Here is a 26,291-nt window from a genome sequence, read left to right as displayed (position 1 = left end):
CTCCTCAGGTGGAGATTAACCTGAAGCGCTACCCCACCCCCTACCCCGAGGACCTGAAGAACATGGTGAAGTCGGTCCAAGGCCTGGTGGGAAAGAGTGGCCACCAGGGCGGCGCCAACACCAACTCCTCCGGAACCAACATGGAGCATCTGAGCAAGGAGCAGTACGAGCCCCCTTGGCCTCTGCCCCCTAAAGAGGTAACGCACACACACACACTTTACACACGCACTGAGCACACACACACAACCTTTACACAAACTCGGACGCATACCCACTTCACCTACAACCCTTTCCGCACGCACGTGAAACACACACACGCACGGTTTATTTTGTATCATGTTTTGTGTGTGTGTGTTGTGCTTCAGGTTTTGGAAAGAGACATGCAAGACTTCACTCAGGCACAGCTCGTGGAGCAGGGATCTATCCACAACTCTGCTATGGACATCCCCATGAGGAAGGACAAGGAGGATCTTACAGAAAGCTCAGAGGTGAAAGACAGACACACACACACACACAGTTTAATGGCGAGCCTCGTTGTGTGTCCGTATAGACTGTCGTCAAGTGAAAACAGGGCCTCAATGTTGTGTGGGTGGGGCTAAATCCTAATACGGGCGATGCTACATCAGGATATGGGCGGGGCTACAGCATGATATGGGCGGGGCTAGCATAAAACATGGGCGCGGTCAGTGTTGAGTCTCTCTCTGTTTCCATGGTTATCCCACACCGCTTCGCGCCGCCCCTTCCACCCCCACCCCGCCCCGCCCCCCCACCCCACCTCGCTCCCTCGGTACCATAGCAACATCAGCGGCAGGTCCGGGTTCGGCGATGAGATGCCATGAACACACCTCTCCATCTTTTTGTGTGTTTGTGTGTGTGTGTGTGTTTTCGTTGTCTGTGCTCGTTTCGTGTGTGTGTGTGTGTGGTTGTTGTTTGGCTTAGATTGCTTTACATGGCGTGGTCTCCCAGAATCCTCTGCCAGAGCTTCCGCCCGCAGGCTCGGCTCGCTACCGACTCCTCGTAAGTCAGACAGCAGCAGTCTGACCTCACACACACACACACACACACACGACCTCTGACCTATGACTGACCCTTGACCCCAAACACTGGCTTGCTGGCTCGGTCGCCCATCAGACCGAAACAGTCACCCGAGACTGCCTTTGAGGCCGTGCGACACACACATAGACAGATGCCCACACACACACACACACATAGACACACGCACAAGCACACACACGCACCACATCTCACTGTTTCAGTTGTGGGGTCTCTGTGTGCGTCCGCAGCCATGTATTTGCTTGCATACATGTGTGCTCACCTGTGTCTGCGTGTGTGAGGGTCCCAAACAGACGTTTTACCCCAGCGCACGTGTGTGTGTGTGTGTGTGTCGGCAGGACTCCATGGGAGGCTCCCCCAACGACATCCGGATCTCGGACATGCGGCCCACCCTGGTGGACCCCCCCATGTACAAACCCAAGGTGGTGCTCCTGGGCAAGGACAAGAAAGGTGGGTCATCCCTCGGGATGTTCCCCGAGCGCGCGCACGCGCGTGTGACGCGCCAACACGTGTGCGACCCTAAAACCCGGACCCTAAACCCTGCCCTCTCACGTCCTCAGAGTCCACGGACGACTCGGAGGCAGACAAGATGCAGTGTGTGAACCACAGTGGGTCCTCGGCCACCTACTCTGACTACTCACCGTCGCAGGGCTCCTCGGGGTCCTCCAACCCTCCCCCCAACGCCGCCATGCACACCCCGGGGAAGGACGGCGGGCCCCAGACACACTGGACCAACAGGTACCCGCAAACACACACACACATGCGTGGACGCACGCACACGCATGCACACAAACCTGAGAGTGAGTCTGTGTGTTTTTGGAAGACCCGGCTTAATCGTGCTTGGCGTGCGCGTGCTTGTGTGCCGCGCGTGTTTGTGCTCGGTTCCCAGGCTGGCGCAGTCGTTCCCCAAGCCCCTGGAGACCAAGCCCCTGCTGAGCCAGAGGGAGACCCCTCCGTCCGGCACGCTGCAGCAGCGCGGCGAGCGCCGGCCCCTCAGCGACTCCTACGACAGCTGGGGCGAGGTGCCCCACTACGACAACACGGGCTTCGTGTCCGAGGAGGCCCCCCTGGAGCCCCCTGGGGGGGGGAGCGCGGGGAACCCCATGCTGGGCTCCAAGCCGCGCAGCGCCTCCACGCACGGCCGGCGCCCCCTGATGAGGCAGGAGCGCATCGTGGGCATGCCCCTGGAGCTGGAGCAGACGCCACACGCCTTCCACAACGCCCGCGCCCCCCCCGACAACCAAGTGCCTCCCCCCGCCCCGGCCAACCCCTGGCAGAACTGGACGCGCACCCCCAGCCCCTTCGAGGACCGCACCGCCTTCCCCTCCCGCCTCGACCCCACGCCGTCCTCCAGTCCCCGCCCCGACCGGAAGGACTTTGAGGGGGAACTCGCCGAGCAGGGCCCCTTCCCCTCCGCCGGGAACTGGAGCTACCTGGATCCGGCGCAGGGCGGCGGGGGGCGGGGCCGGGGAGGGGGGCGGGGCCAGGGCGGAGCCAGCGTATTCGCCCACGGCCAGCCCAGGAAGGACCCCACCAAGGTCGCCATGGTGATGAGCAAGAGCTCGGAGCGCCTGTCTCCCATGATGAAGGAGGTGAAGGCCAAGTTCAAGAAGAGCCAGAGCATCGACGAGATGGACATGGGCTCCTACAAGGTCTACAGCATCCCCATGGACAGCTACAGCTCCAGCATCGAGCACCAGGGCAGCGTGGAGCGCTCCGACATGCCCGGCCAGGGCATGGGGGGCCTGGGGGAGCAGAGCATGTCCAGGAGCCAGTCGGCCCCCATGCTGGACGACGACTTGGACTACGGCGCCTCCAAGGCGGGCCAGCAGAAGCCGGCGGTCCCGAAAAAGGTCTACCATTTCGACCAGAGCTTCAACCCCCAGGGCCCCCTGGAGCGGCGCGCCCCGCCCCCCTTCCCCAACACCCCCGAGTACGCCAACCAACCGGGGAAGACGCTCCCCAAGGAGCTGATCAGCCCGCGGGGCTACCGCGGCTACCCGCCCCTGGAGATGTTCTCCTTCGCGCAGCAGTCGCCCGGCAACGAAGACAACCCCCCTCCCCCGCAGCAGCAGCAGCAGCAGCCCCTCCCGTCCCAGCGCTCGCGTCCGGGCTTCCTGCGCCGCGCCGACTCCCTGGTGAGCTCCACGGAGCTGGCGCTGTTCCGGCGAGTCCAGGAAGCCCAGGACCAGGCGGAGCTCTACGCCCGCCAGCTGCCCTTCTCCAGCCTCCACGACCACAACAGCCTGGCGGGCAGCCTCCTCGACGCCCAGCCGCCGTCCCACAAGAGGAACGGCCGCTACGAGGAGGACTACTCCTCCTACCAGGAGCAGAAGAAGCCCGTCATGGCCTACCCCACCAAGAGCCTGACCCAGCGGCGCCCGCTGTCGGCGCGGAGCTACAGCACGGAGACCTACGGAGCGTCGCAGGCCCGCCCCGTGTCGGCTCGGCCCACCATGGCGGCGCTGCTGGAGAAGATGCCGCCGGACTACGACCTGAGCACGTGCACCGAGAAGAGCCCCGAGCCGGCGCCGCGGCCCGGCGTGCCGGCCAAGCCCGAGGACATCACGTCCAAGATGCCGGTGGACTGGAGGCAGCAGCTGCTTCGCCACATCGAGTCCAAGAGGCTGGACCGGGTACGTGAGTCTGTAGCTGGGTGTTGGTGGTGTATCGTAGGGTCCATCGCTTGCCTTATCGCGGTCCGACCGCGTCGAGCCGTTGCCGGCGGCTGCCGTCGCTATGGTGACGACGCTGACCGACTGCCGGCTTCCTCTCTCCTGTCCTTCTCTCTCCTCACGCCTCCCTCTCGCAGCTCTCTTTTCACTCCTCTCTCTCCTCCATCTCTTAACTGACCCTAATATCTAATTTTAAGGAGAGGACCTTGTATCTACTTTGCGAGACTAATGCGTAATACTTTCTGTACTTACCTTCCACCTTGGAGAAAGGTCTCCAAGACAGAAGTCGAGTCTGAATGCCAGGAGTGCACTGGCTCTCTGTCTCGCTGACCTCTCTCTCATGTGTGTAGTAGACATCGATGCGTTGTATCAGTCACCAGCAGGACGCTGTGTCAGTATTGATGTATATCTGTGTTCACTAATGTGTCTACGTGTCTGGGTCACTGTTTAACTCTGTGCTGTTGTTCTGTTTGTCAAGCTCCGTGGCAACAGCACCACCCACCTGACCGCCCCCCGCCCCACTCACTCATGTCATGTGATTGTTTTCCTCCAATCAGAGCGCTGTCCTTAAGCACAACACAGTAAACTTTGGCATGCTGTGTTCGGGAGGCTATGCATCGCATGCCGGCAGAAGCATGACTATAAACTTTTACAATAACACAAAGCATGAGAACCAAACCTCTCACTGGCTACCTCTACTCAACGTGAGTATGACATCACAACCAGGACAGATCTCCTTAGCTCACTCAGGTCACTGTAGTAATGTTACCATGGTTACTGTACAGGCCTTCAACTGTGATTTTGATTGATATTCAAGGATGCATACATATATTTCCAGATGTATATATATTTTGATAACGTCTTGATAATTGATAACTTAGCAACTGTGGGGTGTGAGGCTGGGGGCATCCTGAGCAGGGCAGGGAGGCAGTATTGATACAGAATGTCACTACGACACACAGACGAGTTGGAAGAGTCACTGACACAGATTCGCACTGACAGTGAGGATGATGAGTGACAGAGAGCGTTACCAAGAGAGAGGAGGAGGGTCGACAGAGATGGGAACTGACACCAAGGATGATAACTGACACACAGAGAGGATTACAACTGACACACAGAGGATTATAACTGACACTGATGATGACGACTGCCGCAGACGTGATTACACCGAGGGTGATCACAGCCGGAGATGGCGATGAGAGACAGCATTACTGATAAAGCTAACAACTGACACAACAGCCCCCATCCATCTCCTCCTGTCGTGTGACAAAGCCGACACCGTCTCTGTGACACCTGTCTGCTCCGCGTGTGTCAGCTACCTGCGCTGTGTGTGTTACCCGGGCAACGGCTGTGTCATTCGTTGTCAGCTGGTGTGTCTTGTCTATGTGTCAGCTGTCTCCTTTGCTTCTTCTGTGGTGTTATCGCTCTGGAAGGTGGCTGGCTCTCTCTAGTGGTGGCTGGCAGAATAGACGCAGGCTGAAGGGGGAGACGTGTCGGGAACTTTGGGGAACTCCAACCTTGTTCCTGGAGAGCTACCTTCCTGTAGGCTTTGTGTCAAACCCCACCGAGCATCCCTGATTTGAATTATTAGCTGGTTGAAGTGTCGAATCAGGTTACGACCCGAAGTCGGAGCAGAAACCTACACAGTTTTAGCTCTCCAGGAACAGGGTTGGAGAGCCCTTAAGAGAAGACAGGTGATGAGGGTCTCCACAAGAAGTTATGCAGCAGGATGATGCAACTGCTTCCTGTTTCCTCCCTGTTCTTTCAGTCACAGGTCAGGGTGAGCTACGTTTCAGACTTTGGGGTTGGGGTCAGGTGACAGTTGAGGTTGGATGTTAGGTTCAGGGTCTGGGTTATTAAATCAGGGTCGCGGTTGGGGTGAGGACAGGGTCATGGCAGGGTCTCGGTTGAGGTGAGGCTCTGGGATTAAAGCAGGGTCGGGGGCACTGTCATGGGTAAAGTTAAGGCGGGATGGTGTTGGGTTTAGGGCAAGGACGTGATCCAGGTGCACCTCTAAATGTGTGTGTGTGTCTGCAGAGCCCCTCCCAGCAGGGCGGCATGCTGGACAACGGCCAGGAGGGGGCGCCGGGCGGCGGCCAGTGGGCGCCCTACTCTCTGGGCCGCAGGGATGTGCCCCCTGAAATCATGAAGAAGGTTGGTACACCCCCCGGCGACATGGCAACGCTATACCGTCAGCATTTCACTCGCGGCCTAGCTTCCTCAAATCTCACAGCCGGGAACTGGTGTGTGTGTGTGTGTGTGTGTGTGTGTGTGTGAGAGAGAGAGAGAGAGAGAGAGAGAGAGAGAGAGAGAGAGAGAGAGAGAGAGAGAGAGAGAGACTGTTTGACTTCAAGGACGGTTCTAGCTGGTTTCACTGCAACAATGCTTCATGTTCACCCTGTCTCCCTAGCAACATTGTTTTCACCGTCCTATCCCGCTTTCATTTGGTGTGGGAGTGTTCCATCATGCTTGGAGGTTTTGACTATCTAGAATCATGACCCATCAACTAATAAATGAAGGGGTTCCCTTCAGGGTTCTCACACAACTGAGGAACCCTTTAAGCTAGCACTTTGTTTCCGCAAGGGTAAAGACCAGATTGTAGACCACAATGTATGTGTGTGTAAGTGTGTAGGTGTGTAAGTGTTTGTGTGTAGGTGTGTAAGTGTGTGTGTGTGTGTGCCTATATGCCGTCACACGCCACACCTCATCTGTGTCCTTCGCCATCTTGTAAGACCAGACATTTGCATCTTTTCAGCTTCCTGACTCTCTGCCTAACGGGCTGAATTACCCACAGGCAGGCCACGTCCCCCACCAATCACAGACCATGATAGTGACCTCAGCCTCGGCCACGCCCCCGCACCGCTCGGCACGGGAACAGCAGTACGAAGGGGCTATAAACAAGATCTCCATCCAGCAGTACCAGGCAGGCCTGCCCATGGCCATATCCCCCTCAGCCAACCCCCAGTACCAACCTAGCATGACCATGGCTATACACGCCTCTAATCAGTACCAGTCTGGCTCCTCCTCCAATCACCCCCAGTACCAGACGGGCCCCTCCTCCAACCAATACCAGACTGGCTCCTCCTCCAATCACCCCCAGTACCAGACTGGCTCCTCCTCCAACCAATACCAGACTGGCTCCTCCTCCAATCACCCCCAGTACCAGACTGGCCCCTCCTCCAACCACCCCCAGTACCAGACTGGCCCCTCCTCCAACCAATACCAGTCTGGCTCCTCCTCCAACCAATACCAGACTGGCTCCTCCTCCAACCACCCCCAGTACCAGACTGGCCCCTCCTCCAATCACCCCCAGTACCAGACTGGCCCCTCCTCCAACCAATACCAGACTGGCTCCTCCTCCAACCAATACCAGACTGGCTCCTCCTCCAATCACCCCCAATACCAGACTGGCCCCTCCTCCAACCAATACCAGACTGGCTCCTCCTCCAACCAATACCAGACTAGCTCCTCCTCCAACCAGTACCAGACTGGCTCCTCCTCCAACCACCCCCAGTACCAGACTGGCTCCTCCTCCAACCACCCCCAGTACCAGAAGGCCATCACCACTAACCCTAGACCCCAGAGTGCACGATGCCTTCTTCAGACCAAAGGACAGAAGAGCATGGACGGTTTCCAGGAGCAGGTGGGGGTATATTCCTCTCTCTCTCTCTCTCTCTCTCTCTCTCTCTCTCTCTCTCTCTCTCTCTCTCTCTCTCTCTCTCTCTCTGTCTCTCTCTGTCTCTCTGTCTCTCTGTGCATTAACGTGTGTGTGCGCTCTGTGTTTTTCAGCAGCTGTGTGTGAGGATAGAGAAGAACCCAGGGCTTGGCTTCAGTATCTCAGGAGGGCTCAGTGGCCAGGGGAATCCCTTCAAGCCCTCTGACCTGGTAAGGCCTGCTCGCTACACGTCTGTCTACTTCCTGTCTTCCTGTGAATGGCCAATTTATGCCTCCTTAACCCTTGTGCTGCCTTCGGGTCACATGACCAAAAGGTTCATTACGAACCATCGTTGTGTTTACCCAATTTTACCCAATACAAAAGCAAATAAAAATAAATTTTCTTTTAACCTTCGCAATGTGGGGGGTCTGAGACAGCCCAACGGTTGAAAGAAAATGCTTCACTTTTATTTTTGTATGCGGTAAAGTTGTTGCAAACGACGGTGGGTCACAATGACTGATGGGTCAGAATGACCCGAAGAGAACACAAGGGTTAAACACACACCCTTACTGCTTCAGACAACTTGTACTTCACCTCAAGACACTTTGGGAGGAGAATTACATAATTGATCACAATGTAGCTTGTGAAACCATAAATTGGCCTGTCTGTCTGTCTGTCTGTCTGTCTGTCTGTCTGTCTGTCTATCTATAAGTCTGTTTTGTGTGTCGGTCTGCATCTTTGTCTGTCTGTCTGCGTCTGCCTGTCTGTCTGTTCTATCTGTGTGATATGCAGTAGACAATGTACTTTGTGTTCTTAGCTGTGGGACTAGCCAATCACATTCCTGGATGGCCTGCCTCAGAGTTGCTATGGTAACATCTGCCAGTGCCAGGTACTGCAATGTTCTATCTAGGCTGCTGCAGTCTAAACCAGGCAGTAGAAACCAGGTTTCTGCAGTAACCCACCTTAACCAGGCAGCACCACTCAGGCTTCTGTAAGATAAACCAGATGGCATGAACCAGGGACTATAAAACAGACAGTATTAGCAGGCTTGAGGAAGAACCCTCTCTAAAAGTTGTACTAAAATGTGTTCTCGGTGGACCCCGTATTGGTGAAATTAATGCTGCAAGTACCTTGGATGAGATGTTCCTTCCACAAGAAGAAATAACCTGTTCTAGGAATGTTCTCGGCCCAACCCTGACCTGAGAGTCACAGCAGTGGTCCTCTGGTCAGGACAGGGCCTGAGAGTCACAGCAGTGGTCCTCTGGTCAAGACAGGGCCTGAGAGTCACAGCAGTGGTCCTCTAGTCAAGACAGGGCCTGAGAGTCACAGCAGTGGTCCTCTAGTCAAGACAGCGCTTGAGAGTCACAGCAGTGGTCCTCTGGTCAAGACAGGGCCTGACAGTCACAGCAGTGGTCCTCTGGTCAGGACAGGGCCTGAGAGTCACAGCAGTGGTCCTCTGGTCAGGACAGGGCCTGAGAGTCACAGCAGTGGTCCTCTGGTCAGGACAGTAATGGGGAGTCACAGCAGTGGTCCTCTGGTCAGGACAGGGCCTGAGAGTCACAGCAGTGGTCCTCTGGTTAGGACAGGGCCTGAGAGTCACAGCAGTGGTCCTCTGGTCAGGACAGGGCCTGAGAGTCACAGCAGTGGTCATCTGGCCAGGACAGGGCCTGAGAGTCACAGCAGTGGTCCTCTGATCAGGACAGGGCCTGAGAGTCACAGCAGTGGTCCTCTAGTCAGGACAGGGACTGCTGAGTTTGTAACTGTTTAGCTGTGTAAAACAAACACCTCACTTTGTCATGCATTCATTTTGGTGAATTTATAATCTCTGCCTTGACTTAGGTCTATTTTGGAAGTTTCCATTCTGATACTTGTGTTTAGTGGAGAAACCACAAGTACATGTTTCCCAGTGGGTCTGTCGCCCACCTGCGTCTCCCTGGAGACCGCAGAAATAGTGTTACGTCTAGTTGTCTTTGACCCTCAGAACCCAGAGCTGCCTCTGGTCACTTTGACCTGTGTGCAACCTAGGAGCTCACTGCAACTAAAGCGACAGTCATCAGAACGTGAGTCGGATCAGAGCTAAAAAAATAAAAATTAAAAATAAATTTAAAAAAAACAGGAAGCAGAAAGGCAAAGATTCTAAGCGCTCCTCCACTTGTGTTCCTAACCTGGTATCATTTTGACTTATAGGGTATCTTTGTCACTAGGGTACAGCCTGATGGGCCGGCCTCGTCGATGCTGCAGCCGGGAGACAAGATCCTGAAGGTAATGTGACTCCCATGCTTACGTCTGTCTGACGGCCATCCTCATCCTCCTCTTCGTCTTCTCGTTGCTATGGTGCCGGTGGAGGTTGTGCATGAGGCAGTCCCACAGAGCATGCTCTGATACCTGTGATCCATGCTTGACTTCTCCTAGTAGCATCGGAATGGGTTGCCCAAACGCAGCAGTCACCAATCGAATACGTCCGCGGTGGTTTAGTATCAAACGTATCATATCGTGTATCTGTTGTTAGAACCTTATTGGCTTGGCGAAAGTCTTTATAGTTGCTGTCCCTCCCGACATGTCATTGTGATGTTTCACGAATGAATCTGGTCTTTTCTGGTGATTTCATACCAGAAGTACAAATCCTCTCTTAGCCCCTCTCCCCTCCCACCTCACCTCCAATTTACCTGTGATTCCTCAGATAAGGTCACCATGCTTGTCCAGAAGTCCACAGTAATCCAGTGGTCCTCTCTAGTTGTCCAGTATTCCAGCAGTCTGTATTCCTGTAATTTTGACATCTAGTAGTTGGGTAGGCTGGTAGTCCGGTGGATCTGGTAGGCTAGCAGTCTGGTAGTTTGGTAGTCAAGTGGGCTAGTTGCCCATTGGCCCTGTTGGTAGTCCAGTATTCCAGTAGTCTGGTGGTCCGGTTGTCCAGTCACCTGGTATTCCAGTAGTAGGGTAGTCTGGAAGTCCGGTGGTGGTCCAGTAGTCCAGTAGTCTGATGGTCCGGTAGTCCAGTCACCTGGTATTCCAGTAGTATGGTAGTCTGGAAGTCCGGTGGTAGTCCAGTATTCCAGTAGTTTGGTAGTCCGGTAGTCCAGTCACCTGGTATTCCAGTAGTATGGTAGTCTGGAAGGACGGTAGTGGTCCAGTAGTCCTGTAGTTAATCAAGTACAGTTCAGAACTCCAGCTCCCTCTATGTCTTCACTGTGACCATTTCAGTGACTGGAGGCCCCTGTTGGCTGTCCACTGGTCAGTGGCAGACTGCCGGTCGGTCAGATGTTTCTGGGTCCTACAGCCAGTTGAACATCTACAGCCTTCACATCCAGTCCAGACTGTCCTGTATCTTTCATAGATCTATGTCTATAGATCAATGGTCTCAGAACTCTGTACCAGGACTGGGAAAGGACCAGTGTGTCTGTCCCTTCATCCCTCCGGCTATTGGCCAGTGTCATGTATCTGTGTGGCTTTCAATGTGTGCTAGAAATAGCCCCCCCGCCACGGCCTGCTGCCGCGGGCTCCTCCTCCTCCTCTCTCCACAGATACAGCTGTTAGCTGAAGGACCCTCCTCTAAAGACCAGCTTCTTTCCCCCCTCTCTCTCTTTGCAGCATGGCCGTCTCCAGCATGACCTTTCTTTTCTCTCTCCTCCTTTCCTTCCTGACAGTGCTGTGTTTGTCCATCTCCTCTCAGCTAGGGCTCCTGCCAGCCTTCCCCCCTTGAACGCCTCTGCTGACCCCCCCCCCCCCCTTCCCTTCCTCCCCTCCCCCAACCTGGTTCATTCTCTGCCTCCTCTCTACTCTACAGGCCAATGGACATAGTTTTTTACACATGGAACATGAAACTGCAGTGTCTCTTCTGAAGAATTTCCAGAAAACTGTGGACTTGGTAATCTTGAGAGAGAGCACAATTTAGATATTTTTATAAAAAATGACAAAAACAGATTTTTCTCGCCCTGCGGGTTGCGGAACTGTGTACAGCCCAGTTTTTACTCTAGGATCACAAACATTTGCCATTTGCTGGACCAATGGCAAATATGAGTGCCAAAAGTACGATAGGAAACATATCTGCTTGACTACCCATGGACGTAGAGCTGCTCTTACGGCCCAGACTGAAGGTGGGTGCAGGTCTCTTCACACCTTTGATTTTGCTTATTTATAAAGCCTTCTTCTTTTTTTTTTTTTTTTTTTTCAGTTTTAGCTTTTGGTTTTCCTCTCTGAGCATTAAAGCACACTAGTGGTTCAGAAGCTCCACGGCCCTCAGCACTGTCTAGCCTTGTGTACATAGAACACCTGCACACATAGCAAGTGCACTGGAGCGGGCCAGGAGGGGCTGAGGGAGGACTAGCATCAATATTGAACACAGATTGGAGCTATGGCTTCCACCAGCTCACAGACCCTTTCTACCAAAAGGAAGATTCTGAAGATTCTTTTTTTTCCCTCAGATAATAGGTCTTACCACCATATATTTTATGTTGTAAAAAAAAAAAAACTGTTTACCTATATACCCAATGAGTCACTGCAGTCTGTGTGCTATATTTTTGACATTTATTTAGTAACGTGTTTGTGCCAACTGGAAAGAGCTAAAGCAATATCTCACAGAGTATTTTGGAAAATATGAACTACAGACTGTCCGATATATCCCGACCTGCTGTTAGGACAAATACCTGTCACACATAGCTGGATGCAGTGTTCAAGGAAATGTTTAACTGTTACGCTTCACTGCTAAGCTCGGTCAATTCATAGAAAACCAATTACTAAAGCAAATCTCATTTCAAATTCAAGTTTTTGAGAAAGACGTTGCTAGACAGAGAATTACGTCATATTTAATAAAAGCACTTGTGACAAAACACCATCTCACCCTGTCACAAAGCTTGGCTTTATCCTGTCACAAAGCTTGGCTTTATCCTGTGATGTTTAAGTAAGGCATTATCTGTGTTTTAATGTCGATTTTAGGGGTTCTTCTCACATTTTTCCCCTTTTCTTTCTAAAGGTTTTCAACAAGACAGGTGACTAATTATGATAGTTGGTGCCATGAACCCTCTTGAACCCTAATTCAACACACACATATGTATATATATACACACGTATATATATCGTTTATATATATTATTCATTTATTTTTATTTTGGTCAAATGTAGCATTAAATGTGACATTTTGAGCTAACAAAAGCACCTAAAGACCCCACATGTACCAGTTCCATGTCCAGCTACTGACGCATGGAACTGAGATATCCAGTCAATTTTAAGTTGAAATATCAAAGATATTGTAAAACAAACAGAAAGTTTGATAATATAATAATTATTTTTACTAAATGTTTCAGGTAATTATTTATAATATATTGATATACCTAAGCTTTGCTTAAACTATGAGATTTTATAAGGATAATTAAAGAGAATGGATACTTATGACTCAGAAAACACAATATGTATCATCATATGTATAAAATGTATTTATACTGTAATTGTGAATTTGTGTAATACACACACATATAATATATATATATGTATATTAATATATAAACTGTCATTTTTGTATGTGTTTGAGATACAATTAGATATAAAAGTTAATATATAGTACTTCTCAGTATAATTGCAGTATTGATGTAAATAATTGTGAATGAAAACACATTGAACTACAGTAATTGATTCATATAAATTGTGAATGTTCTCTAAGCTTCTGCAGTATAAAGACTTACTGGACATGACTGCTGCTTCATTGTTTGTGTGAGAAATAATTTGATTTACAAAGAGACCTATTCAGTTTAGTTGGGACAGATTCAGTAAGTTTATTATACAATTTATTTATTTGCACATGCAAGTTTAAATTCTTCCGGTTTTATTTCTGTAACACAAAGAAATGTAATTGCCGAAGTATATATTATATCATGTGATAAGAATGCATTTTGCAGACTACCTGTACATACTCAAGATACATTTTTACAGAAATATGTATAAAATGGACAAAAAATATGTGCCACAAATACCAGAGCCATTTTCAGCTTTGGGTGAACAGTTTTTCAGTATATAAGAGGTGTTTTCAATAATGTACTAAAGTCTCTATTGTACAAATAATAAAAAGAAAAATGTCACCATTGTTATTTTCCTGGTGGGCTGTCTGTTGGTACCGTATCTAAGCAGCGCTACCGCATGACAACAGTGTGATAGAGATGGACCTTGCTAAGCGTGAGGTCATCATTATGAGACAGAGAGACAACAGCGTTCCCAAAAATGCGTCAGCTGATTGATGTTTATTGGATGTGTACACAACACACATAACGTCCACAGGCATTCACTATATCATAAATCACCACATTGAGTGCATGCAGATACACACACATGAACACATGATGTTTCATTGGACAAGCCAAAATAATCCCCAGTGCGAATGTCAGTATATCTGCTGTGAGTGGAAGATTGTCTTGCAATGATGAACACATTCTAACGTAAACAGACACACAGGCAAAACACCCAGAACAATAGATTTTCAGTCAGTAAAAAAACTTTCCCCAATTTTTTTTTTTTACTTGAAATCAACAGAGCATTGGATTCATAGTAAATACCTCTCGACAAATAGGTACATACTGAGTGAGTTTGTGGATTGGAATGCCTTAAGTTCTCATTAGACACAACGACGAGTTGGTGATTCACAACCTCTACTGAGCTGATTGGCTGTGGAGTGGCTGTTCTTGCATTTGATTGGCTAGGCCGGGATCCTGCTACGCAGGTACTCCAGCAGAGCTTCGGTCCCCTTGGCAACAATCGCTGCTCTGGGGTTTCGGAACGGGTTTCCGTCCAACATCAAAGCCCTATGAAGGAGAGATGCGCCACAGAGAGTGGTACAGAGTAGAGAATTATCCGTAAAATACTGGTGCAGTGGGATATGACTGATACTATTACACACCATGACCCTGACGAGTGGAGTGGGAATGACAACCTAACCTTCGATTGGCTGAAACAATGGGAAGTGATGTGACTGAACCCCTTATTGGAGTGGGATTGGAGCCTACCTCAGACTGGTGCAGTTCCCCAGCTCGGGGGGAACCTGCATGAGGTCGTTGTTGGCCAGGTCCAGGGTGGACAGGAGACCCAGAGAGCGCAGCTGCACTGCGTCGACCGCCGCCACCTGGTTGTTACTGAACAGGATGGTCTCCAGGGTAACCACGCGGTACAGGACCTCCGGGAAGGACTTGAACCTGGGCGGAGCAGGAGGGAGCCTGTTACGGACCTGGTCTGGAGGAAGCACTCAAAGCCTGGGGAACCACGATAGACGTAGATACAACCATTGACAAGCCTCCTTTGGAGGACAATGGAGTGAAAAGAGAGGAGAGAGAGAGACAAAGTGAAAAGAGAGGAGAGAGAGAGGCAGAGGAGAGACAGAGGAGGAATTGAAAGGAGAGAGAAAGGGCAGATGAGAAACACGGAGAGGAGGAAAAGAGAGAAAGAGGAGGGAGAGCACCTGTTGAAAGACAAGACGATGCCCCTCAGTTTCATCAAGGCCTCCAGCTCCATCGGCAGGGCAGTAAGGAGGTTGTTCCTGGAAAGTGAGGAAGACGAACAAAACTTCCACTCAATACCAAGTCAACACCATCCCCAGCTCTGGACTGGAGCTGAACTCAACACTAACCCCAGCCCTGGACTGGAGCTGAACTCAACACTAACCCCAGCCCTGGACTGGAGCTGAACTCAACACTAACCCCAGCCCTGGACTGGAGCTGAACTCAACACTAACCCCAGCCCTGGACTGGAGCTGAACTCAACACCATCCCCAGCTCTGGACTGGAGCTGAACTCAACACCATCCCCAGCTCTGGACTGGAGCTGAACTCAACACTAACCCCAGCCCTGGACTGGAGCTAAACTCAACACTAACCTCCAGCTCTGGACTGGAGCTGAACTCAACACTAACCCCCAGCTCTGGACTGGAGCTGAACTCAACACTAACCCCAGCCCTGGACTGGAGCTGAACTCAACACTAACCCCCAGCTCTGGACTGGAGCTGAACTCAACACTAACCCCAGCCCTGGACTGGAGCTGAACTCAACACTAACCCCCAGCTCTGGACTGTGCAGATGTTGTTACCTGAGGTCTAAATGCACCAACTGCTGCAGCATGCAGAGTTCCAGAGAGAGGCAGGGCAGCTTGTTGAATCCCAGGTTGAGGTCTGACAGCGAGTCCTTCAGCTCAACCAGCCTGGAGGACAGACGCATGTGTGTGTGGGCAAATGATTCAAAACTAGCATATTTATTTTGTGTCATTTTTGTGTCTGTGTGTTGTAATAGTATGTGTGTGAGACAACACCAGTGTGTGTGTGTGTGGTTAGTGTGTGCTAAAATCCCTGTGTGTGTGTGTGTGTGTGTGTGTATGTACAGTATGTGTGTGAGACAACACCAGTGTGTGTGTGGTTAGTGTGTGCTAAAATCCCTGTGTGTGTGTGTATGTACAGTATGTGTGTGAGACTACACCAGTGTGTGTGTGTGTGTGTGTGTGTGTGTGTGTGTACCTGGGTGGCACAGCAGTGAACTGGTTCTTGCTGAAGTTGACCGTTGTCACGGTTTCCCCCCCCACTGTATCAAAGACCTCGTCAGGAACTAACGCCTCCTGCTTCCCACTGGACACACAACACCGTCTCACAACAGGAAGTGGGTTCATCGGCAACTTAAAAACAATCCACAGTCGTCCGTGCCGGCTGCTAGTGGACTGCATTAGCGTATACTTACCTGTAGCCCGAGGTAATGCATTTGAGTCAATACTTGGTCGTTGTTTATGTATGACTGGTCAATCCGTACATAGAGTACCGTACACTTAGGTGGTCCATCCTCACCTGTAGTCGAGGGTCTTGAGAGTGCGGACGTTGTGGAGGTTGACCTTACCCTGGCTGGGCAGGGTCATGGCAGTGGTTGGCTCCTCCCCCGGACGCCCGTCCGGCTCCTCTGAAAAACACAGCAATCCCGGCTCACCTCTCGTCCAATCGCAGCAGACGCACTGTCCAATCAGGGCTCACCGCAGGCCCGCGGACAGCGTGACCTCGCGATCCACCTACCTTGCAGTCGCCCTCTCAGGTATCTGAGCAGCTCGTTGGTGCCTTTCTGGAGAGAAGAGAGAGTCGCGGTCAGGCGGGCTTTCAATCATGAATGATGTGCAGGAGATGGGCTAGTACTCGGACACTAGCTCTGAGGTAACTGGTGAGGTGTTAGTATGTATGGTCAGGTGTTAGTATGTATTGTCAGGTGTTAGTATGGATGGTCAGGTGTTGGTATGGATGGTCAGGTGTTGGTATGGATGGTCAGGTGTTAGTATGGATGGTCAGGTGTTAGTATGGATGGTCAGGTGTTAGTATGGATGGTCAGGTGTTGGTATGTATGGTCAGGTGTTAGTATGGATGGTCAGGTGTTAGTATGGATGGTCAGGTGTTAGTATGGATGGTTAAGTGTTAGTATGGATGGTCAGGTGTTAGTATGGATGGTCAGGTGTTAGTATGGATGGTGAGGTGTTGGTATGGATGGTGAGGTGTTGGTATGGATGGTGAGGTGTTGGTATGGATGGTCAGGTGTTGGTATGGATGGTCAGGTGTTAGTATGGATGGTCAGGTGTTGGTATGGAGCTGGTTGAAGCAGTTTCTGACCGTCAGGATGTCTCTCCTGATGCCTCTCAACGGGTTGCCCTCCAGAGTCAACATCTTCAGCTGAGGAAGTAGGCATAGAGAACTGGGCAGGCTGAAAAACACACACACATTACCAACAAGGCTATACTTGACGGTACAAGTTGATGCCATGGTTGACAGGCCAGCAAACAATGACATTATCGTTAAGAGGTAAACAGGTATAGGCCTACGCGCTGATGTCGTTGTTGACCAGATCCAGGCGCTCTATGCTGCGCAGCAGAGAGATCTCCTCAGGCAGCCTCTTCACCTTGTTGTCCCTCAGTTCTAGAACACTCAGGGAGCCCAGGTGCTCCAGAAGCTCCGCCTCCACGGCTTCAATCTGGTTGTTGCCCAGATGCAGCTCCTGCCGGGGGGAAGACGGGAGGGCGACAGTGAGGGCCAGGACCAGGCTAGACCAGGGCCGGAAAAAGGCCAGTCAGGGCCAGGAGTCCAGGACCAGGCTAGACTACGACCAGAACCAGGCCGAGCCCCTCACCTTAAGGCTTCGGCAGGCGGGCAGCTGGGGCAGAGCGCGGAGGCGGTTGTGTCGGAGATAGAGCTGCTCCAGGGATGCCATCTCAGCCAGGATGCATGGGATGCTCTCCAGCTGGTTGTGGGTGCAGTCAAGCAGGCGCAGGTCTACACAGACACACACAGTCTGTTTAGTAACATTCTGGCAGAGCGCACAAAGCAAACAAAGACACAGGCAGACAGACAGACACACCAAACCAAGCAGACAGACAGGCAAACAGACAGACAGAACCTTGCAAACAGACAGGCAGACAGATAGACAGAACCTTGCAGACAGACAGACAGACAGACAGACAGACAGACAGACCGATATACAGAACCTTGCAGACAGACAGATGGCCAGTCTTACTCCTCATGGTGCTGATGCCATCAGGAAGGCTCTTCAGGTGGTTGTTAGCCAGACTGAGCTTCACCAGGCTGCCCAGGTTACCAAGGCTGTCTGGGACAGCAGTCAGCTGGTTGGAGGACAGGTCCTGTCAACAACAACACAGCTACTCAGGACAAACCTAGTAGGTAGCATAACAACAGGCCTGCGTGCCCACCCCCCACCCACACACGCCTCTGTCGTATCATGTCCTATCATCTCTTCCCTCCATCTCCTCTCCCTCTCTCCATCCTCCACAATCCTCCCTCCCTCCCTCTCCTCCCCACCCCCACTCCTTCTGTCCAGAGTCCTCCGTCTCTCCCTCCTACCATCTCCTCCAGGTCAGTGAGCAGAGCCACCTCCGCACACAGCTCCTCCAGCTGGTTGTGCTGCAGGTGAAGGCATCGCAGGTTCTTCAGAGACCACACCTCCACGGGAAGCTCCTTCAGCTTGTTGTGACTGCACACACACACACACCAACAACCCACACATTACCCGTGTGTCTGGAGTTATGGAAGGTCCCTGGGGTGTGTGTGTGTGTGTATATGTGTGTGGCACACCTACGCACCTCAGGGTAAGTTTCTGCAGCTGAGTCAACTCTCCGATTGCTGCTGGGATGCTGCTTAGCTGGTTGTCATGGATCTGACCCAAGCAAAAAGTAGGACAAACATGACTAATATGAATTTATTTATTATTATTGTAGTTGAGATTCTATTGCTGCACTGTAGCTGAGATGTTATTGTTGCAATGTATTTAAGATTTTAGTATTATTATTGTTGCACCGTGCCTGGTCGATACTTTTTCACGCCGCCTTGTAAAATAACAGACCGTTATCTGCTTTACTTGCACCACTTGAATGTCACTTTGGATAAAAGCTAAATGAACCAAATGTAAATGTTTAAACTTTGCTTGGGAGAACACCTACATCCAAGACTAGCAGACCAGGCAGTAAACGGATATCTTCTGACAGAACTTCTAGCTTGTTCGAGGAGAGCAGGAGCTTGGTGAGGTCTGTCTGGTCCCACCAACGGTCATCGGAACCAAAGGTCACGTTCTGTTTGGCCTCTTCCGGGGTGTCCAGATTCAGCCGCCAAACACTTTGGGGTACTGGAAGATACAGAACAGAATGCAGGTAATCTAGCTTGCTACCTGTCTGACGTGTATTCGATTGTATGCAATTATGTCGACCATGGTTTCATGAATTTGGCTACCTTCAGTCAAACCCCGACCAGACAGGTTCAGTTGACCGCTTTTTCTGGCAGTTTTCAATAATCCATATGGAACCGCCGGTTCCTCTTTCTCTGTTCTGAATCCTGCTTTGGAATCTACTTTGGCACCTCTTTTGAAACGCGACATCCTTGCTAGTGTTTGTCTTATCAGTTTAGATGGAATAATATCCCGGTTTCTGTGCGCCGTTCTACGTTTCAAAATAAAAGTGGAGCATTTGAATATTTGGACACCGCACCATGTAAAAGGCAGATCTTCTTAGAATGGCTTAAATGGTACGCACCATTGTTTTGCTATAGTACATTTATGTCTTATTTTAGAAAGCCCATAAAATTAAATACAATGCAGTTAGCTTTGACTGACTGTTATACACACTTTTATTCTGGTATTGCATGATTTCTGACTGGGAAGTAGAATTCGTGTGTCAGCTGCAATACATGTGGCGATAGGCAAAGTAGTCAGTTTCGTATGTTGGATACAAATCAACATTAAGAAGTGAGTATGACAGCTCGTTTTAAATTGAAGAGGTGATTAATTGCTATGCGCGTTCCAAGGGTTCACTTTAACGACGCCAGTGGATACACCACCATCATCATCAAGCTAGCCCAATACACTATGCTGCTAGCTAGAACAACTAGCAGTTACTAGTGCTAATTATATTTTAGAGCTAATGTTAGAAAATCGAAAACCCGGTTCACTTAATCAAATTGAAACAAGCCACGGATTCCACGTTAAGCCGTAGATGTTGAAACAGTTTGCATGCTAGTTCAGTCATTGCAGATAACTTTCATAAGACTCCTTTTATAACAGCTTCTATAACACTGCTAGCACAATGCTACTAGCCAGCCATCAGATAATGTCCCAACCGCTTGCGTTTTCTTAAGAATGTTTGTTTTCACATTCATTGCCCGTATCAATATCTAACAGAACACTTCCATAACACCTCAATATATTTTAATGTCCGTTTTCGATCATCATATTAACGCTAGCGTATGTTGGACAGCATGGCGAGCGACCAGGAGGTGGCAGCAGTTGGTCAGATTCTGGCTAACGGGAAACAGGACCTTTCGACGCGGTTCCGAGCTCTGTTTACTCTGAGGAACTTGGGCGGGGCAGAAGCCATCTGCTGGATCAGTAAAACGTTCGAGGATGAGTCGGCGTTACTGAAGCACGAACTGGCATACTGTCTGGGACAAATGCAGGATGAAAGAGCCATCCCGACCCTGGAGGCTGTGCTGAAGGACACAACACAGGACCCCATGGTCAGGCACGAAGCAGGTGGTTAACCCCCCCACCTTCCTCCCAGATGTTGCACAAGGCAGGGAGTCGAGCCCTTACACATTCACGCACAAGCTCACATGCACACACGCACCCAAGCTACAACGACGCTACATACTGTATCTTGTAGAACCCCTTGAAGTAGGTAGTTCTCACCCACACTCATTCACCCACCTCCACCACCCCAGCCACCTCCACCACCCCACCCACCTCCACCACCAATGTGTTTGACAGCTGTGTTTCTCTCCGGCCCACAGGAGAGGCTCTGGGTGCCATTGGCAACCCCAAGGTCTTAGACTTGCTGAAGGAGTACTCAGAGGACCCGGTTGTCGAGGTACACAACCTAACCAGCTTCACCAACATTCCATTTTACGTTGGCATTGTATTGATTTAGCAGACGCTTTTATCCAAAGCGTCATACAAATATGTCCTGTATAGGAAGTACAGTAGAAATGAAATATTAGAAGCGCATAGTTCCGTTTTTTAATCGTGTGAGTCAAGGAACAGTCATTATTCACCAGGCCCTGTGCCGAGTAACCATATCTCGGCTGCCAGGCACAGTGCATCAACAATAATATCTCAACTAAACCCACTCCTGGAGCATAACCCTCCTGTGTTCAATGCTGCTGTTCCTCTTCTGTCCACTAGGTGGCAGAGACGTGCCAGCTGGCTGTGAAGCGTCTGGAGTGGCTGGTGGGAGGCGGCGGGGAGAAGGAGGACGGCGCTACAGACGGGAACCCCTACTTCTCCGTAGACCCCGCCCCCCCGGCGTCCAAGCAGGATGTGGCGGACCTGCGGCGCCAGCTATTGGACGAGAGCCTGCCGCTGTTTGAGCGCTACAGAGCCATGTTCGCCCTGCGTAACCTGGGGACAAAGGAGGCTGTGCTGGCCCTGGGGGATGGTGAGGAGGGGAGGGGGGGTTGCCGAGGAGGGGGGAGATGGTTATTCCGTGGACGTTTGGGAGGGGAGGGGCGCAGGGGGCGACAGTGAGGCTGTGTACGAGTGAAGTTGTACAAGACCCTCTTGAATATGACCTTTGATATCTGAAACATCACCGCCGCTGTCCCTTTTCCCCCCCCTCCTCTCCCTCTGTCCCCGGCCCCCCTCCAGGCCTGCAGTGCGGCAGCGCCCTCTTCCGCCACGAGATCGGCTACGTGCTGGGCCAGGTGCAGCACGAGGCCAGCGTGCCCCAGCTGCGGGCGGCCCTGGAGCGCCAGGACGAGAGCCCCATGGTGCGGCACGAGTGCGCCGAGGCGCTGGGCTCCATCGGCCGGCAGGAGTGCATGGAGGCGCTGGAGACGCACCGACGCGACCAGGAGCGGGTGGTGAAGGAGAGCTGCGAGGTGGCCCTGGACATGCTGCGCTACGAGAACAGCGGGCAGTTCCAGTACGCAGACGGACTGGCGAGGCTATAGGGGCGGGGCTATAGGAGGATGAGACTCGACCGAGGATGACATTCTACCGAGGATGACATTCTACCGAGGATAGGATTCCTGACGACTGGGAAGATGGGATTGTGGAGGAAAACGCTGCTTGTGCTCCACAGCTCCAGTGAGGTTTCACGCGTCCCCCTTGTCATCGCTGTTTGCCTCAGGACTTGTGTTGTTTGGATTCAATTATAGTTGGCATTTGAAATATATATCGTTTCTCACATCACCCCCTCAAACTGAGCAGAGTGAACACTTCCAGGAATGTTTCAGTTTCTCATTGGGACGATCACCTGCCTATATAACTATCCTGTATTGTCATCAATAAATACAAGCTTTCAGGACTGTAAACACTGTGTAAACAGTGCCACACAAAATGTTCCCTGCTGTTTTATTCTTCTGTTCTCTCTGCAAGAAGCGGGTTAAGTCAGGGGTTAATTCAAGGTTATCCTTGGTTACTACGACGACACACCATTACTGGACTTGATCCTTCAGTGTGTTGCTGAGGGTTTAGCGATGCTGCGTCGCTCCAGGCAAACACCTCCAGGAGAGGGATAAGGAGAGCTGGCACACCAGGTGGGGGGGGGGGGGTCGGAGAGGAGCGGAACTAAGGGGAGAGGGGCTGGGGAAGGATCTTGTGGAGGGGGCGGGGGGAGTCTGGGTAAGGAAGGGGGTGGTCTGGAGGGATGAGCTTGGGAAAGCGTGTCTGGGGTGAGGGCGTTCTGACGGGGGGGAGGAACCAGTCCTGATCCTCTAGGAGGGTCCTTCCACGCCTCCCCACCCCCCAGTGCCCCGGCCGACCACAGCCTCTGAAGGACACAGACCCCCGGAGCTCCCGCCATGCTGCACCCCATCATGATCGCCATCGTGGTGGTCAACACCTCCATCACCGTACTCTACTGGGTGTGGATCATCTCCGACGCCTGCCAGCGACACAAGGAGGAGAGGGCCAAGGACAACCCCGTCTAGAGCAACACAGGTACGCGACGACGTAGGTGCAGTCGGCGACACAGGTCCACACAGAAGCCTGGAGAAAGATAGGTACACGCACAGCCACAGACAAACACAGGTACGCACATAGCAACCTACACTAACAGGTACCCAACCCGAGGCCTCTTATTAGCCATCAAGGGTGTCTTAGGCCAGACTGGAGGTCATGTGAACATCCCCTTCTGGGACACTAAGAACTTGTGACGGACGGTGTGTGGTTGGCTGAGACCTTGTTTGTGTGCCCGCTGACTGAGTGAAGCCCTCGTGTGTTCACCGAGACATGACTCAGATCTCAGATTATCCGTCTGTGTGAAGCTCAGAGCTGAGCTATCGAGTCACCCTGGTGGACATTCTTACTCCGCCCTGAACTCTGCAGCCAAACACAGCTGTCACTCGGCTACGCACGCTGCAAGACTGCTACCAGACTAGCTCCAGAACTCTACCGGACAAGTTCTAGAACTCTTACCGGACAATTCTAGACTGCTACCAGACTAGCTCCAGAACTCTACTGGACAAGTTGTAGAACTCTTTCCGAACAAGTTCTAAACAGCTACCAGACAAGTTCTAGAACTCTACCAGGACTCCTTTAACCCTAGAAGAACCAGACCTGGTCTGACTAGGAGGGACTGACCAGACAGCATGCACCCTCTAATGATCGGTATCGTCACGGCCAACAGCTCTCTCGCCGTCATGCTCTGGAACTTTCTGCTATCTCAGGTCCTCTGCAGGAAGATCAAGGACACACCCAAAGCAGAAGTCGTCCCAGTCTGAGTGAGCTTACCTGACACACGAGACGCAATGGTCTTCAACCCTGGTCCTCAGGGACCCCCTGCCCTACATGTTTTAGATGTTTCCCTGCGCCAACACACCTGATTCAAATGAATGGGTCTTTATCTAAACCTGATAATGAGCTTTCATTTGAATCAAGTGTGTTTCAGCAGGGAAACATCTGAAACATGCATGGCAGGGGGTCCCTGAGGACCAGGGTTGGAGACCTCTGCACTAGAGGCTAGCGGCCACACTAGAGGTCAGACCAGTTACAGTAAAAGGCTTGCACGCTAGCGGCTACAATGCTAAGCAGCTACACTAGAGCACTGACTAGTCGCACTAGAAGCTAGAATCGTATCCCTTTACTCTCGAGGCTAGCATGAGGTACACTGGAGACTAGATGTAATTAGGTTGGGTGAAGTTTGGGGTTAGGATGAGCCCTATTGTTTTGTGGTTGCATAGGAAAATATATGTTGTTCTATATTGTCCATGTAGAACACTGGCAAAGCTAAAGACCAAGGGAACAGTGGAGTGGATTAAAGACCCAAAGCCTCTTTGTCCACAACTGTATCAAAACAAATCCTCTTCTATCATCTTGTAATCCTCAACTTCTCTTGAGTGTTTTCTCAAAGACCCCCAACCAGTGGCGACCACGACCCTAATGGAAAAGCTGATCTGCGCTTGTGACGCGCCCAAAACCCCTCCCAGACAAAAATGACACGAATCGGACACGTTTTTACTTTCGATGTTGTCGTTGTTTTCGTTGACGAGGGGTGTCATTGACACGGCTCCCACCCTCCCAAAACCGTCACCGGTCAGCTGACAGTAGGATTAGCAATCCTGTTATCCTTGTCGTCTCTGTACAGCACTGGGGAAGTCCGCCTGGGTCAGAGTAGAAAACAAAACAAAATATCCTTTTGTGTGGGTAGGTCATCACATAAAGAAGGGCAACATTTGATGTCCCTCTCTTCTTCCACAGATTGGACGGGGCCCCGGACTGTGGAAACCAATGGGAATGGGTAAAGGATGACCCACCATGGAAGGTCATCTCATGGGGTCAGCTGACCCGGTCGAGTCCAACGGCCGACAGTCCAGGATCTAACCCCAAAACCTAACCCTCCCCAGCCCTGTTAAAGTGAATGGATCAGTGTTAGGTACTTGTTTAAATGTAACCGTATGACAATTTCATGTACGTGGGATGAAGTCCGTTTTCATCTTTAATAGAAGACAGATGAATGATAATGATGACGACAGTGGCATCGTTCGAAGCTAACCAGTCACATCTCCTTAATCCTCACCTGGAGTGTAAACCTGTCTTAGCTCCTGTCACGCTCTGTAACTACATTTGTGCTCGACAACAACAATCTATTCTCAAATAAAATGCTGGAACTGTCTTGCTGTGTGTCTGTCTGTCTCTCCACCCTGGAGTCATTATGTCTGCCACTACTGACTGCCTGAACAGCAAATCTGCCTGTCTCACTGCCTCTCTCTCTCTATCTCTCTCTCTCTCTTTCTTGATACTGAAATGGAGTAGAGCCACATGTCTCCACCAATGGAATAAGACGTGGAGATTAGAGATTATCAATGTTTACCATCATCATCAACTTTACCCACCTCCACACCACACACACGCACAAACATGGTAAGTACTTGTGGGCGGGGAGAAAGCCATGACCTTGACCCAGTCCTCTAAGTAGATTGTTCCTCGTTACGTCAATGCTCTCAGTCGCCATGGCAGCTGGGGAGAAGAACAGTAGAGAGCACCAACTCAGAGACAGCGGGTGGGGAAACAGGTACACTGGGTAACTGAGGTAATCACATCAACTGGACGCCACTACAAAATTGCATTTGCACAGAAGAACATTGTTAGCCGCAAATAGGACGAGCGGTGAGCTCCTACCAAGGAGGTGGTGGAGAGTCCGGAGGAGCAGCTCGGGGGGAGCAAGAGGAGCAACGATGGAGTAGAGAGCCAGGGGAGGAGAAGGAGGAGCAGGAGAAGAGAGGTAGGTGGAGGAGGAGAGCAAAGGCAGGAGGAGGAGGAGGAGGAGAGAGGCAGAGGAGGAGGAGAGGGGAAGGAGGAAGAGTGGTAGGAGGAGGAGAGTAAAGGCAGGAGGAGGAGGAGAGAGGCAAGGCTGAGAGCGATGGAGGAAGAGCTGGATTTCGACGACCTGAACGAAGAGGTTTTCTTTGAGAACTACAAACCCCCTTCTCGAGATGCCGTGACGCTCCCCAACCACATCATCTACCTGCTTCTGGCCTCTCTGGCGGCCATGATAGCTCTGTATGCCATCATCAGACACCTGATCAAAGACCTCCTCCACGACCTGGCAGGTACCCAACCTCACCCGAACTACATCCACCTCACGTGACCACAGTGACCCGACCCTCACCGCAATAGCTAACCCCCCAAACCCTCCTCACCTTTACAATAACCTGACCCTAACCCGAACCCCTCCTCTCCTCAACACCTGCCTGACAATTACTTGACCATAACCTTAAACTGAACCTGACTTAGCTTAGCACTTAACTTTGCCCTAACGTAATCCCTTCTCACCTAAACACAGACTCTAATCCTGGCAAGGGGCCGAAACCCTGCCGACCTAAACTTGATCCCTCTCCTCACCCTACCCTACCTGACCCCTCATGCTGTAACGTAACCTCTCAGATAACCCCTCGACCTCTCTCAGACTCGATGTGGTTGCATC

General features: G+C 51.4%; 4 protein-coding genes and 1 long non-coding RNA gene across 6 annotated transcripts in view; 4 read left to right on the top strand and 1 right to left on the bottom strand.

Annotated features, from left to right (window-relative positions):
- The window catches only part of lrrc7 (leucine rich repeat containing 7), a 29,348-nt gene extending 17,936 nt beyond the window's left edge, over window positions 1–11,412 (top strand). Inside the window, 12 exon segments of the mRNA XM_084692765.1 lie at window positions 1–202; window positions 482–488; window positions 1,392–1,503; window positions 1,614–1,791; window positions 1,943–3,689; window positions 4,286–4,432; window positions 5,766–5,919; window positions 6,569–6,692; window positions 7,305–7,371; window positions 7,521–7,613; window positions 9,571–9,645; window positions 11,168–11,412. Coding sequence (XP_084548891.1) covers window positions 1–202; window positions 482–488; window positions 1,392–1,503; window positions 1,614–1,791; window positions 1,943–3,689; window positions 4,286–4,432; window positions 5,766–5,919; window positions 6,569–6,692; window positions 7,305–7,371; window positions 7,521–7,613; window positions 9,571–9,645; window positions 11,168–11,275 — 3,014 coding nt within the window. The 3' untranslated portion in view covers window positions 11,276–11,412.
- Window positions 11,413–13,591: 2,179 nt separating this feature from the next.
- Window positions 13,592–19,319, bottom strand: lrrc40 (leucine rich repeat containing 40). Its single transcript, XM_084692960.1, has 15 exons — window positions 19,108–19,319; window positions 18,822–19,003; window positions 18,465–18,538; window positions 18,226–18,355; window positions 17,882–18,005; window positions 17,498–17,640; window positions 17,193–17,365; window positions 16,984–17,074; window positions 16,402–16,447; window positions 16,183–16,291; window positions 15,862–15,969; window positions 15,441–15,551; window positions 14,819–14,896; window positions 14,370–14,555; window positions 13,592–14,168 (listed from the first exon to the last, which is right to left on the bottom strand). The coding sequence occupies exons 1-15, from the start codon at window positions 19,250–19,252 to the stop codon at window positions 14,063–14,065; spliced, it is 1,806 nt and encodes a 601-aa protein (XP_084549086.1). The 5' UTR covers window positions 19,253–19,319; the 3' UTR covers window positions 13,592–14,062.
- dohh (deoxyhypusine hydroxylase/monooxygenase) lies at window positions 18,856–22,205 on the top strand. Of its 2 annotated transcripts, none has more exons than XM_084692962.1 (5): window positions 18,856–19,028; window positions 20,127–20,401; window positions 20,659–20,735; window positions 21,050–21,302; window positions 21,512–22,205. In XM_084692962.1, exons 2-5 carry the CDS (start codon window positions 20,128–20,130, stop codon window positions 21,814–21,816), a joined length of 909 nt encoding a protein of 302 aa, XP_084549088.1. In that variant the 5' UTR covers window positions 18,856–19,028; window position 20,127; the 3' UTR covers window positions 21,817–22,205. The 2 variants fall into 2 exon arrangements, with proteins under 2 accessions (XP_084549088.1, XP_084549087.1); XM_084692961.1 differs by lacking the exon at window positions 18,856–19,028 and adding an exon at window positions 19,508–19,618.
- Window positions 22,206–23,207: 1,002 nt separating this feature from the next.
- On the top strand, window positions 23,208–24,980 carry LOC146221196 (uncharacterized). Its single transcript, XR_014750804.1, has 2 exons — window positions 23,208–23,589; window positions 24,566–24,980. It is a non-coding gene; the product is annotated as an uncharacterized LOC146221196 (long non-coding RNA).
- A 747-nt stretch (window positions 24,981–25,727) lies between these two features.
- LOC146221195 (small integral membrane protein 44-like) overlaps window positions 25,728–26,291 on the top strand; it is an 844-nt gene continuing 280 nt past the window's right edge. The window contains exon 1 of the mRNA XM_084693214.1: window positions 25,728–25,917. Coding sequence (XP_084549340.1) covers window positions 25,728–25,917 — 190 coding nt within the window. The remainder of the gene's footprint in view (window positions 25,918–26,291) is intronic.

The sequence above is a fragment of the Hypomesus nipponensis genome, chromosome 26 (genome assembly GCF_054491055.1).
Source record: "Hypomesus nipponensis isolate SF chromosome 26, ASM5449105v1, whole genome shotgun sequence".
NCBI lineage: Eukaryota > Metazoa > Chordata > Actinopteri > Osmeriformes > Osmeridae > Hypomesus > Hypomesus nipponensis.
Note: the sequence above shows the minus strand (reverse complement) of the source record. Positions and strands in the feature narration are given on the sequence as shown.

Bases quoted from the DNA above. Each gene is read 5' to 3' on its own strand.
- dohh (XM_084692962.1), top strand. From the start codon at position 20,128: ATGGCGAGCGACCAGGAGGTGGCAGCAGTTGGTCAGATTCTGGCTAAC. The intron at 20,402-20,658 runs GTGGTTAACCCC...TCCGGCCCACAG, and splicing joins CATGGTCAGGCACGAAGCAG to GAGAGGCTCTGGGTGCCATT. The intron at 20,736-21,049 runs GTACACAACCTA...TCTGTCCACTAG, and splicing joins CAGAGGACCCGGTTGTCGAG to GTGGCAGAGACGTGCCAGCT.
- lrrc40 (XM_084692960.1), bottom strand. From the start codon at position 19,252: ATGTCGCGTTTCAAAAGAGGTGCCAAAGTAGATTCCAAAGCAGGATTC. The intron at 17,641-17,881 runs GTAAGACTGGCC...GTGTCTGTGTAG, and splicing joins TGGCATCAGCACCATGAGGA to ACCTGCGCCTGCTTGACTGC. The intron at 16,448-16,983 runs GTCAGAAACTGC...TCTTCTCTCCAG, and splicing joins TCAGGAGAGACATCCTGACG to AAAGGCACCAACGAGCTGCT.